General features: G+C 43.2%; 1 protein-coding gene across 2 annotated transcripts in view; it reads left to right on the forward strand.

Annotated features, from left to right (window-relative positions):
• LOC144201987 (ras-related protein Rab-18-B-like) overlaps positions 1–12,338 on the forward strand; it is a 28,294-nt gene extending 15,956 nt beyond the window's left edge. For both annotated transcript variants that reach the window (XM_077724888.1, XM_077724887.1), the window contains one exon: positions 11,361–12,338. In XM_077724888.1, the coding sequence (XP_077581014.1) occupies positions 11,361–11,612 (252 nt within the window). In that variant the 3' untranslated portion in view covers positions 11,613–12,338. The remainder of the gene's footprint in view (positions 1–11,360) is intronic.
• The last annotated feature ends 1,936 nt before the right edge of the window (positions 12,339–14,274 follow it).

Raw genomic sequence — 14,274 nt, forward strand, 5'->3', positions numbered from 1 at the left:
TCAAATTAAGCATTTTTGAAGGGGAATCCCCACTTCGCGGAAATCCACTTATCGCGGGTGGTCCCGGTCCCCATTAACGTGATAAGCGAGGGAACACTATCTGTACCAACTGTTCCTCATCATCGGGTGTTAGTCGTTTTGGGTTTGGCCATGGGCGAGGATTGGGTGTGTCTCCTCAGGCTTAGGTGTTCCTGCCGGACGGGTTTCGAGTTGGCATATGCCTGATCTTCTTACGAAAGGGTTCACACAAATCACTTTGGGGACTGTGGCTGGACTAGTAGTGTGGATGGTGATAGTGTGGATATGGGTCGTGAGCTCCAACACTCTTCCCTTAGCTTTGATGGTGGTGGCAAACTTGGTGAAGCTAGCGGTTATGGTGGTAGCTTCTTTGGAAAGAAGCCATATGATGGTTCTGTAGCCTGTGTGGAGGGGGACCTGGTCCCAGGTGTCTGGTCAGACTCCTCGGACCCTGGGAGCTTGTAGGTACCAATAATAATAACTGAAGTCGGTCCCCTGTATCCCTAAGTGAGTAAACTGTAGGGTGATCAATGGGACTTGGACAACGTTGGGTGTTTGGTTAACGGGTTGCAGATCTGGAGGGCCCCTGATCGTTTCCGGAATCAGCTAGTGGGGAATTCTCCTCCAGTGGGATTGTTCCATGGTTCCGGTAGGTTCCCCCATGTGGTGGAGCACAGAGCGGTGATGATAAAAATAAATAAAATCAGACATAGGCATTGTCGTCATCATTGACTTGACAAAAAGCCCAATTGTGATCATACCCAGCCCTGTATGACGAAATTGGTAGTACTTCTCCACAAGTGCGTCCTCCCAGGCAAGGCACAATAAATGACATTTGATGATGACTAACCACTTCATTCTTCCACTTGTTTACAGTGAGACTGATGTATGTGTCCCTTCCTTCGATTTTGACGGCGGTGGGGGTGGCCAAAATAACACGGTGAGGTCCGCCCCAACGTGGAGAGGACCAGCACTTTCTTTTTATCACCTTGACGAGTACAAGGTCTCCTGGGGGCAGGACCTCCTGTGTGAGAGACAGAGAAAATGTCGGCAGATCATTTGCATTAATCACAGTTCTTTCTTAGAACATTTTGCATAACAAGTGAGTAAGGGGATCTGTTGATCCTTTCTCTTCTACCACCAGATCTTTTTCCCACATTGGTAAATGTAAGGGTCTGCCATTCACTGCCTCAAATGGTGTGCATCCCCGTGCTGTTGGAATGAATCTCATTTATGTTTCTACCAGGCTCAGGCATTCTGGCCATGGTTTTCCCGTGTCTTCCATGGTTTTTCTGAGTTTTAGTTTTACTGTTCCACTGGTTCTTTCAAGGAGTCCAGCACTTTTGGGGTGGTAGGCGCAATGATATTTCAGGTTGATTCCAAGATGTTGCCCTATAGTTTGGATCATGTGGTTAACGAAGTGAGTACCATTATCACCTCAAAGGACTTGTGCTATTCCATGGCTTGGAATGATCCTATTGCATATGGCTTTTGCGACTGCCATGGCGTCAACTTTCTTGGATGGGCATATCGCAACCCACTTTCTAAATGTGTCAATGATCAAAAACAGTACTTGTATGTGTCAATTTGTTTGAGTTTGATGAAATCCATGTTCAGAACCTCAACGGGATATGTCCCTGTTTGCCTTGTTCCACGCTTGGGTCTTGCCTTGAGAGTTGTGGTTGCAGTAGTGGAGACAGTTTCTGCAAACATTTTTAAAGTAGGTTTGGAGACCTCTGGGAACATGCATTGTTTGTTGTACTATACTGATCAGCCCCACTGTTGAGACATGGCCCCTCCCATGGCTCAATTTAGCAATTACAGACGCTCCCCTACTTACGAACATTCAACTTACGAACAACGGTACATACGAACATGTCTGCAAATTGCGCTTATGTTGAAAAATATTGGTAAGTTCGATTTTGTATTCTGCGCCTTTTTCCGAGTAGTGCTTCTTTCCACCGGTAATTCCGACACCTGACGCTGTGAGAGCTCAGCTCACCCAGCTTCCACCTTCCTCTGCCCAGTTTGTTGCAGTGCGGAAGTTGCCGAAGTGCGTGACGTATCTCAAGTGCGCAAAGAACCTTTTTTATTTTTATCCTTAAATATCTTGTGGATCCATTATTCAATGTGGTTGGTGAAAAGCGAAAGCCTTCTAGTGAGGGTGGGGCCAGGAAGAGGCTAGCCATTTCATTTGAAACAAAAGTGGCAATAAGAAGCCGGATGCGCGTGAAAATGTGAGCGTTGCACGGGAATACAACTTGAATCGTTCGACCGTCAGAACCATTCATAAACAAGGGTTAAGCAGCAGGACCCAAATATTGAACGTTGCACAAAGGTTGCAAATCAATTGAATGATGTCATACAGTGCTACCGCATTTATGATGAAAAAAAGAAAACTGCAATCGTCATTAGGTACTATATTTATTCTCTCCATTTTATTAAATGTTTTTTAAAAACCAATGCTGGTTACTTATACAAGCCTTAAACATAAATTATAATACAAAATATAGCACTGAATCAACTTCAATTTGAACAATTTCAACTTATGAACAACTCAACTTATGAACAACTTCAACTTATGAACAACTTCAACTTATGAACAACTTCAACTTGTGAACAACTTCAACTTGTGAACTACTTCAACTTGTGAACTACTTCAACTTATGAAGAACTTCAACTTATGAACAACTTCAACTTATGAACAATTTCAACTTATGAACAATTTCATTTTATGAACAAGAGCTCGGAACGTAACTCGTTTGTAAGCAGGGGAGCGTCTGTACTTCAAACTGATTGTGGGACGCATGGTTTGTCTTGCAATGCATAGAGGCCGTTCTTGTGTTGAGTGATTCCTTCTGTTTCCTATTGTAGTTTCTGTGTTTCTGTGGCGTGATTTTGCATGTCTCTTAGGATTTCGGCAGAGATTGGGCTGGATCTTTCCACCGTGGAGATTGCCGTCTGGATGTTTGCAGTGTGCAGCTTCTATTGCGGCTTTGTCTGCTCGCTTGTCCCCAATGAGACGTGGTCTTGTTCCATTGTGTGCTTTACATTTGCAGATGGCCAGCTTCATTGGTAGCTGTACCGCTTTGCGTGTTTGGAGATCTATTGGATGTTTTCATTCCTCGTTTGAACCACTGTCCAGCGAATAAATGAACTGTAGCGAATGCATATTGGCTTTCTGTCCAAACCATCACATCTCGTCCTTGGAATAGTTTACAGGCCTCTGTCAGGGCCACTATTACTGCAGGTTGTGCAGACCAGTTGCCAGGGAGTCGTCCTGCCTTCAGGGTCTTTTTGAGTCGCCACAGCATATCCAGGTTTTTTTTTTCCATCCAGGGTTTTTGATGATTATCCATCCATATAAACAATGTGGGCGGTGGGTTGTCCATTAGGTCAGCCCTTGGTTTGTAATTCTCTTCAATTCTTAGTTGACAAGTGTGTGGATCTCCATCTTCTTCGGTGGGAAACAGTGTGGCTTGCTTCAGTGTATTACATCTTTGAACTGTGAGATGTGGTTGTGTGAGCAATGTCACGGTGAGGAACAGGTGTCGAGCTGGAGATAGAAATGCCATTTTGGTCTGGGTTAATAACATGTCAACTGCATGATGGAAGAGTATGAGTTCAGTGGAACTTTGGAGGGCCATGGCTGCAGTACATGGCTTGCATGCATAGTGGAAGGGTTTGTGCTACCGCATCCAGTCGTTTTGAATAGAAAGCGACAGGGCATAGTTTAGCACCATGTTGTTGGAGAAGGGCAGATGTCATGAATCCTGATTTGCAGTCAACTGTTTGAACAGTGGCAGGCCCATGACAGATGAGTAGTATGGCCTGTTAAACAGTGTTGAAAGCTTCTTCAGCTGGAGTCCATTCTACTGGATCTTACAGGTTGAGTTCTTTGTCACTCATGAGGTCATAATGGCTGGGTGATTTGTGCGAAGTGAAGGATCCATCTTTGACAGTAATTGGCTAACCAGAGGAAAGCCATGAATTCTTAGTCTTTGGCCTGGGGGCATCTATGACGGCCTTCTTCCTGTTCTCTGTTAGCCTTCGCCCTTTTATGACAAGTGATTAACTTTGTTTCCAAAGCCGAACCATTCTTGTGCTGTCGCATCCAGTGGGTTTGAGAAAAACGCATTACTTTGATCAATGACCGGGAAGTATTTCTGTCGGTTTCAGTTTGTTCAGCAGCGTGTAGGGGTCTTGGACGTTGGGAGCACATTATTTCACTGCTTTATTGACTCGGCATAAATCTCGGACAATCGTCCATCCTCCCCCTGGTTTCTTTACGGGGAAGATTGGCGTGTTGCCTTCAGCACGATCACTTCCAATGAGTATGCCTGTGTCAAACATTTCCTGGATGACTGGGAGAATGCCTTCTTTTTGATCTAGCTTGAGTAGGTACTGCCGTTTCTGAGGGCGGTAAGAGGTTCTGGCTTTGCTGTGTTCATCCGTCCGACAACAGTTTTGGACTTGGACCATAGATTCTCTTGTACAGTGGGGAAATATTTCTCTCTGTAGAGTAGGTCCACGGGCTTGCCTAGTCATGCATACTTGTGCGTGGAGGGGATGGTTTCGATGACCCAGTCCAAGCTCTTTCTTGTCACTTGTCCAAATTCGGGGATCTCACACTACTGATCCCCTTCATTGGTGTCTTGCCACTCGGATTCTTTGGTTTGCAGCAAAACGTCGGTGAAAGGTACAAGATCCTTCCATTCAATGATGAACAACTTGTTCAGTCAGACATGAGGGCGGTATCCCGTTGAGCTCAGTGTTACTGATGCCGGTGGGAGGGTCACAGTGGCAAAACAGACTTTGGTCGGTTGCATATACGTGGTTAGTTATGATTCGTTCAGTGGGAAACTGTGAAAATTGGTTTAACCACTTGTCGTCCGGTCTCCCATGAACTTCAGGGTGACATGTGACAGCCATGTTTGTTGTTTCTGTCCTAGTTCTGCCGGGCAGATATCTATAGCCTGTTCTCTCAGACTTTCAGCTACCTTGACAGAATCTTTCTTGACAATGTCAAGAGAGTAGAAGGTGTTGGATGTGGTGGTGTGGAAGATGTTTCCGGTCTTTAATTTTCTGGGTTGGAGGCCATTTTGGGTGGCTACTAGGCTTAGCCTAAGCTGGACCATGATATCTCGTCCCAGTAGGTTGATCGGACATTCGGAGCATAGGATAAAGGGGGCAGTGACTCTGATTCAGTCCTCATCTTCTTCTGGCTTGGAAGTGGATTTTTTTTCTGTGGGACGTCCGCTACTCCTATAACCTGGAGGGACAGGGGTGGGGGTTTGACTTTCCACCGCAACTCACTCGTAGCAGAAGAAACAAATTGAAATTAACTTGGATAACATATACAGACACACTCAAACACGTTTAATATAACTTAACATAGAACTATAATTTTGTTTTACATTTTTATACCTTCTGGCCGGGTTATCTGTTTACGACGCTTCCACTCTCACGTTCGCAATCGATGGGCTATTTGCTGTTGTCTTCCCCTATCAAAATATTCCGAAAATGATGCACACAAATGTCCTCACAATAGGATAACGCTCGACCACTTGCCAACGCGAAGTAGTCTTGAATTAGATATTTCTCCGTTGACAGGAGCTAATAGGCTAAGGGGGGAAAATCACTGTCAAAATTAAATGCTCCGCTCAGTGCTCGCAGAGACATGACGTTGCAAAGAGGTATAATTGAGACCAGATATTACACGAGGAGTTAAGGAGAGAGAGAGCAGGTGCCCCTGATGTTCTTATGAGCAGCCAACAAGATGTAATATACTATACTGCTCGTATTAGCAATCTCTCCGGCATTCACGCTGACTGACGGAAAACAACACTGAAGAAAATGCGACGCTCCGTCCGCCCAGTGCTTGTAGATATTGGTTATACACAAGAGATGCGACAAGAAAGACAGCTACAATGATAAACAGCCTCATATTTTGGCCACCTTGCTTTCTCACATCTCAAATTTTTTCTCGTATCTAGAGATAAATATTTTCTCGAAATTTTCCTCGTATCTCGAGCTGCTCGTATGTAGAGGTACCACTGTACCGTGTTTTCACACATAAAACGCATCGTGATAGGACGCGGTGTCATTTGCAGGTATATTTTACATTTTTTTTTGTCAATACATTGGACGCCTCGTCCGATAGGGCACTAGCATGCCACTAAAATAACATGTTATGCTAGCTGCTAGCATATGTTATGTTAGCTGCTAGCATATGTTATGCTAGCTGCCAGGGTATGTTAGGCTTGGCACTAGGGTGTTTATTTAAAGACACCACGAGCAAAACTAAGAGTGATAATGCTTTGATGTAAAAGGTACACTTGGTCGTCATAGAAACTATACTATACTCTGTTTTCCAATATAAAGACTGACCTACTCTTCATCCGGGGAGAGTTGAAAAGGACACCAGGCTGAGCGGTTCTCCACTGTTAGAGCTCTCTCTCTCCACCTTGCAGTCTGGTAATAAACCTATTTCCTTCAAATTGGTCTCACTCTTTCTTAACCTTCTCTGAAGCTGTTTTTTACAGACCTATGATACTTTGGTGCCGAAACCCGGGACCCAACAGCCAACAATTGCCGGAGCGACGACGGAACACAACGACAGCATCCTCCATTGAAACGGTCAACCCGACGAACGTTCCCTCGCCGCTCCGGTGATCTGGTGAAGGGTCCCTCTGAACCAGGGAAGGTTTGGAATGAGAAAAATCATGAGTTCACCCTTTGATTTCTGTCTCCGTGAAGTGTGATAATTTGAGTATTGTTACTGTTAAACCCCGCTAAGATAATAGAGTCAGGGATTCCGCCAAGAATATGCCAGGCACTTATAGTCTTGGTGTGTCAATTGAGTCAGGGACTCTGCTAAGACAAAGTCAGGGACTTGTGGTCTTGGTGTATTCGGAGATTTTGGGTGAATCACAAAGTATTGAGATCAATTTTGCGAAATTTAGAACATAATTGTTGTATAAACTATTAAGTAAGTGATTAATATAGGTCAGAAAGTGACAAAAGGGGTGGGTTTGTTGCCGGACTGCAAAATTAAAATCGGAGTTACCGGATGTAAAATATACAGTGAACCCTCGCTACTTCGCGTTCCACTTATTGCTGCCTGCAGAGCTTAGCAGATTTTTTTCAGGAAAAAAAAAAAAATTAAAGATATTAAATTTAAATTATAAATTACATCGTCCTACAGGGTGTGGAAACAAAATCTTCAATTAGAATTAGTAATTTCATCATTTTATTAATTCTAAAACACAAAAATTCCACGTATGCGCAAAGCATCATGGGGGATCACGGCCGCGTCACTTCCGCATCACGGCGTTTCACTTCCGCATCACAGGCATAAACGCAAGCTGATTGGCCAGCTGAATGCTCACTGAATATACTCGACTCCCCATTGGCCCATTCACCACGGATGCCCATTCTCAGTCCACGCCTATCTCGTGCTATACAGTACGCTTGTCGCCAAGTTAAGCGTAAGTTTTGTGAAGCCCTTCGTGATGCCTCCCAAACACTCTCCATGCACTGGTTATTTGGATCCGTGATTGTAGGGCGAAGCAAATCAGCCTGGACGGAAACTTAATCCGAAGTAAGGCTAAATCTTTGTTTGATGCCATGGTGCATGCGAGTGGTGAGATGAGCAAGTCGGCGAGTGAGGAGGAAGAGGCGCCTGCTGCCGACGACGACGCTGACGAAGGTGGCCTTACTTTACATGATTTGCAAGACCTCTTTAATACAGCCAAAGACCTCCAAAGAAATGGACGATAACATGGTGAGGGCAGTCGAGTTCAGCAATCGCATCGATGAGGTCATGGCTGTTTACAAGCGCATCCTCACCGACCAAAAAAAACAACGTTCCCAACTCCCCATAACAATGTTTTTTATGCGCCAAAGAACTGCGGAAGATCCATCCTGACTACTAGTACGTATGATGTTTTTGAATTTCTGAGTTTTCTGAATAAAAGTTTACATTTATTACATTTGCAGTAATTTTTTGTATGCACTAACATAACACCTGCATTCTAATGTGGAATAAAACCTCTGAATGAACAGCATATTAGCCTGGTGGTGGTTTTGTTCACGTGTTATACGTTTCTATAAGCGTTTTTTTTTTTTTTTAATGGCGCCCGGCTACTTCGCGGTTTCACCCTTTTGCGGGGGTGTCCCGGTCCCCATTAACCGCGATAAGCGAGGGAACACTGTATACAAATGCAATTTATGAGGAGGTCTGTATCTGAAAAGATGGGTGAAGAAACTTGGTTTATGTCCCAATTTGAAGGATATAGAAGGTTTGATGAGCTTAGAAAGGGAATTATTGAAGGAAATGGAGCGAAAGGGAAAGAAAAGTGAGGGAGTTGAGAAACAGTTGTTGGTGTTGAAAATATGGAAAGAACAGAGTGTGAAACGTCTACACGACATCACAGTAAAGAAAAAGAAGAATGAGCGAAAACAAGGTCTCATCACCACGGTTCTCGGACGTTTGGTCGTCGGTCTTTTGGTCGCTGGTGCAACGGTGAAAGAGTTTACTGTTGAAACCAGCTCTCAACATTATATTCATGAGTTTAATATCTAAGAGAATTTAACATCTAAGTACTGTTTAAGATCCAAGTACTGTTTAAGATCCAAGTACTGTTTAAGATCCAAGTACTGTTTAAGATCCAAGTACTGTTTAAGATCCAAGTACTGTTTAATATCTAAGTACTGTTGAAAACATTATATATTTAAATATTAAACTCTCATGAATATAATTTCAAGACCTGGTTTCAACAGTACTTAAATATTAAACAGTACTTAGATATTAAACTCTCTCTCTTAGATATTAAACTCTCATCATGGATATAATTTTGAGAGCTGGTTTCAACAGTGAACTCTGTCACTATTTGACCAGCGACCAAAAGGGACCAAAAGACCGGCGACCAAACATCTGGTCACGCATTGCCACCATGAAAAGCAGCCCTGAAGAGGAAACCAACGTTTATCGAAGACTGACATAACCGGAAAACGCCCAACGACACCATTTCGTCACCAGCCCACACCAGACCCGGCAACTCCAACCGACCTCAAAACTCGGGAGACTATTGGAACGGAAGAGGAACCCCACAGTCCCCAACAAAAACAATGGAGGCAGAAAAGAGAAATGTCAAAACCTACCCAATGATGGCTGTGGCGAATTCAAGGTGGGGGGAAAAACAACAACCACCCACCCTATTGGTCCACCGACCCTGGACCGAGGCTGAATGCCTGGAAGCATGCAAGGAACTCCGAGATGTGGAAGAAAATGCGGAACAATGGGCCAGAAACTCCCGTGAGTTAGTGGCGTCCTATCACCTGAATGGAGCAAAAGTGGAGAAAGCGTTAAAGAACTCTCTGAAACATAGATTGGCAGAGTCAAAGATTCACACGGCGTGATGCAGGGGGAAACGTATTAGCCTACGACTCCCAAGCCCTAACCGGAGAAATAGAAAAGCTAGAAAAAACTCAGGACCCCAGAGACAACGGGAGTGCAGGGAACACCAATACAATGAACCAGTGACGCCAGAAGTCCGTCCAAGAGGACTCCCTCGCACCATCCACGAGGGGATGAGAGGACGAGGAAAACGAGGGGGAAGAAGAAATTAACCTAGGTAACAAGGAACCCCTCCCCTTCCCAGTTATGGACCTGTCAGGCAATACCGTGGACTCCATTTCTTGGAGAACCAACCCCGAGTACAACTCTTGATAGGACCTCATCGTACACCAGTTTGGTTCCTGGTGGATTCAGGGGCCGATCGGACCTTCCCGTCAGACAAGGTTCCAGAAGTCAAACCCCCACCCCTGTCCCTCCAGGTTATAGGAGTAGCGGGCGTCCCACAGAAAGAAAAACCTTCTCTTTATGTCCCTCCCTGTACCCTCCGCGAAATCTGTCTAATTGTAGTTCTATTAAACACAATTTATTACTATTTAAACACTAGTTGTGTGTTACTTTGTTAATAGATGGCAAATTAGAAAAATTAACAAAAAACATTAAAAAATATTTTTCCAATCAATTAACCTGTTTTTGGTGTTTTTTCAGAGGGTTGGAACAAAATAATTTGTTTTTAGTTCATTTCAATGGGAAGCGATCATTCGAGTTACGAGAAGATTGACATACGAGCTCGGTCCTGCAACAAATTTAGTGCGTATGTAGAGGTACCACAGTACTTTTTTTCCTACCTCAGCATATCAAGAATCTTAATTTTTTTCAGCAACGGTCATTGTTAGATTCATCAATAATTATACTTGAATATAGTTATAGAACACTGCAGGCAGACATCTGATTCAATTATTGACATTTTCTTAAATTGGTATCTGATAATCAGCTTGCAAGTGAGAACATTCCGACCTCGTCTCCGCCGCCAAATGGTTGTACCGTGCGGTCATTTCTCCTGCCCCTTTAAGGCCATAAATCAAAACAATTATAAGATTATTGATTAATCAACTACGTAACCAAAAGCAACATCTGCAACAATCATAGCATATCAGGTATTCAATAATAACAATCAAGGGTGGAACTCAAAAACAAACTCCATTGGAAATTAAACAAAAAAGCCTCAATTAGAGAAAACAATTACACAAAGACGCGGAAAGGGCGTCACGATTGCTGACAATATACGAAGTAAAGACGAAGGTTGCTTGGATAGGCTGCATAAACATCTTTAAGCGTCCTTCCAGATTTGTTTTCCCTGGATAAAAGTTCATTAATCAGTCCTTGGAACGAGGACTCGGTGACTTATGATCCCGAGTTCTCTTCAGACAATTTGAAGAAGCTTTCATACAAAAATGATTAAATGTACACATGTATATAACAGAATCCCAGAATAACCCCAACAGTCATCATCATCATCCGTTTTTGCTTCACATGCGATGAAGCCTTGGGTAGTCCTAGATGCTTGGGAGCCATTTTTCATAGTGTAATAGTAATTGTAAAATCAAAACAAAGAAAGCTGGAATTCCCTCTCCGTACGTGATGCTAAACGTTACAGGCGAGAAACAGGAAAGACCAACTCGCCTGTTTAGAGAGGCATTTATACTTAAGGTTTATTCTTCTGTGGTATGGTTAAAACCAATCATTGCTGCGCAGAAGAGGGGGCTGACCCTGACTTCCGCCATTTTCTGCCGCCGCAATTTTCATGTCTTCCTGTTGCAAACTTTTTAATTTAAAAAAAATATATAAATATATATATAATTAATGGCAGATACAACTGCCAATAGTCAATTCACGATAATTGAAGTCGCAATATTAGAGGGATTACTGTATAGGTCTCTTTTGATTTGACTTTTTTCTTGTTTACGTTCTTCCTTTTGTTTAGAGGCAAGTGCAAAGACTAAAGATGGCGTACAGTGTGCTTTTGAGGAGCTTGTGGAGAAGATCCTCCAAACTCCTGGCCTATGGGAAAGTGAAAGCCAGGGCCAGGCGCTACATCTTGGGGATCACGACAGAGGAGGCAGCAGGGCTTGTGGAGGATACTGCTCAATACCTTGAAAGTTCACAAAACAAAACTAAAAAAAGCTTGATAAAAATTGTTAAAAGTCCAGAATGGCATGGGAGATTGATAATGTGAGATGTTAATCCAAACAGATGGACTCTCTGCACAGTGCACTTCTTCCTGTTTAATTAATTGTAGTCTTTAAGCCCTATAAGTTTAAGATAAGTTAGTATGAAACATGTATGATGTAATTATACAACTGTGAAGATAATCGTGAAGCCAATGTGAAGCAACGTTAGGCCATTCAACTATCCTATGCGTCTAGGGGCACTGAATGTGACTTAATAACTTTGAATTTAACACTGGTCATTTTTTTTTAATATCACTGTGCATCCATACAATAGTTAGTTACACTGTTAATTAGGTCTGCTCATCTACCTTTAATGTCCTCAACATGAAATTGAGGGTTTCTGAATTGATTGATTGATTTCTGACCACCATACCCATACAATACAAGAATTGTAATAAAGGAATGTCATTTAACAGCTCAATTAAAATGGTAAGCTTGCGTTTTTTTCTCATTCACCTTTATCATTGTACATAATTTCATTCTATTTTACTGTTTGCATGTGATGTGGTTTAATCTCCAATCTGATGGTTTCATACATGATGCAAGATCCTTCCAGATTTTTATTTGTATTGTCATAATTAGTAATCTTGTTTCATGTATATACTTCTGTCATTTATCACTTTTGGGACATGTTGTCTCAGTTGTATTTGTTGAGTAACAACAGATAATATTCACTCTTGTTTGCAGTATTCTAACTATTTAAAACAGAAATAAACGAGTGTCAGGATCCATTCATGCTAGGCTGTTACTTTTTGTATGTAGTTTTCATCCACTCTTCAGGCCAACATAATGAACAGCAACTGGGAGACAGAATAGCTCTCCAGAGTCAAGTCAGTTGATAAATTGATGGTACAGCAATCACTCGAAAATTGTATACCAAACCAGGCTGTGCTAATCATAAAACCGCAATGTAGGATCACCCCTATTATTACATACCATACTACATTTTTGCGCCTATACAAAAACACAAGTACACAGATATTATATTTATTTAATATTACAGTTATAGGCTTATGAAGACTAATGTACATCTGTACTTCTACTTACAAAATTATTAGACTTTGTTGTAACGTGACAATTTTGGAAGTAGAGGTGTACTTTATATGTAAATTTTCTAATTCGTTCCACAGACCTCACAACTACCAACTAAACCCTTTAAAATTGGTCAGTGTCACAATTTTGCATGGAAGATGTGAAGAAACACAAAGAGAAATTATAAGGAAATGAGTTATCAATACGTGAAAATAAATAAAGCTTATGAAAATGTGCCCTGCTGAAATATCTCCCTCTGCGGCCATCATAGATGTAATACCCGTGTTTGTCCAAATGGCGGCAAACGCACATTGTACCCGTGCCGAAAGCCGACCACTCTAGTACATTTTAGACTTACTTGTGCCCTGTTTGTGTGTGAAGATACGTGCTAAGTTGCATTTGTAGTTTTTAATCACTTAATAAGGAGAATTCAAAATAAAATATTGGATAAGGACATGCATTAACTTTTTGGGGGATATTGTAACTTGTATAATTTTCATATTTCGAGTCATTCATTTATATATAAAAGGTTTGTTACCTGAAATTTCGTACCTAGAGGCATTCGGAAGTAGATGTATGACTGTTCACGTGGGCTCTCCACTTGAGAGGAGAGCCAAAGAGGTCGGGTGCGCCAACAGTTGGGCGGGAGCTAAGGAAGGATCATTGGCGGTTTGATCTCCAGCTGCAGAAACTAACTATTGGGACGTGGAATGTCACCTCTCTTGTTGGGAAAGAACATGAGCTAGTACATGAAGTTGAGAAATTCCAGTTCGACATAGGTGGACTCACCTCTACACACAGCTTGGGTTCCGGTACACCTCCTCAAGGGTGGGTGGACGGTCTTCCACTTTGGAGTTGCCCATGGTGAGAGGTGCCGAGCGGGTGTGGGCATACTTGTTGGCCTCTGGTCGGTATGTTGGGTTTACCCCGGTGGACGAGAGGGTGGCCGGGACCTGGTCGTTGTTTGTGTGTATGCATCAAACTGCAGTTCAGAGTTCCCACCCTTTTTGGAGTCTTTGGAGGGAGTGCTGGAGAGTTCTTCTTTCGGGTACTACCTCGTTTTCCTGCTTACGTGGGCAATGACAGTGAGACCTGGAGGGGAATGATGGGAAAACGGGACCCCGATCATAACCCGCACGTTCTATTGTTGGATTTCTGCGCTTGTCGTGGATTGACAACCTAGGCCGCGCTTCAATGATCGACTTTTTGGCTGTGTCATCGGACCTGCGGCCACATCTTGGACACTCGAGTGAAGAGAGAGGCGGAGCTATCAACCAATTACCCTGGCCCGGGAGACCCAAACGTTTCATGAGGGTCTGCTGGGTACGCCTGGTGGAGTCCCCTGTCAGAAGGAGTTTCAATTCCCGCTTCAGGGTCGAGGCGGGGTACATTAAGTCCGAGTGGACCATGTTCCGCGCTTCTATTGCTGATGCGGCAGTAAGGTACACTTTCGGGCTGAGAAAGGAGTCCTACCAGGCCCTTCTGGCCCTGGGGACTCCGAAGGTAACTAACGGGCACCAGGTGACCAAGCCGCACGCGGCTCTGGTCATCTCTGGGGCAAAAAACGGATGATGTGGTTCTGTTGGCTTCATCAGGCCGTGATCTCCAACTTTCGCTAGAACGATTCCCAACCAA

The sequence above is a fragment of the Stigmatopora nigra genome, chromosome 9, assembly GCF_051989575.1.
Source record: "Stigmatopora nigra isolate UIUO_SnigA chromosome 9, RoL_Snig_1.1, whole genome shotgun sequence".
Classification (NCBI taxonomy): domain Eukaryota; kingdom Metazoa; phylum Chordata; class Actinopteri; order Syngnathiformes; family Syngnathidae; genus Stigmatopora; species Stigmatopora nigra.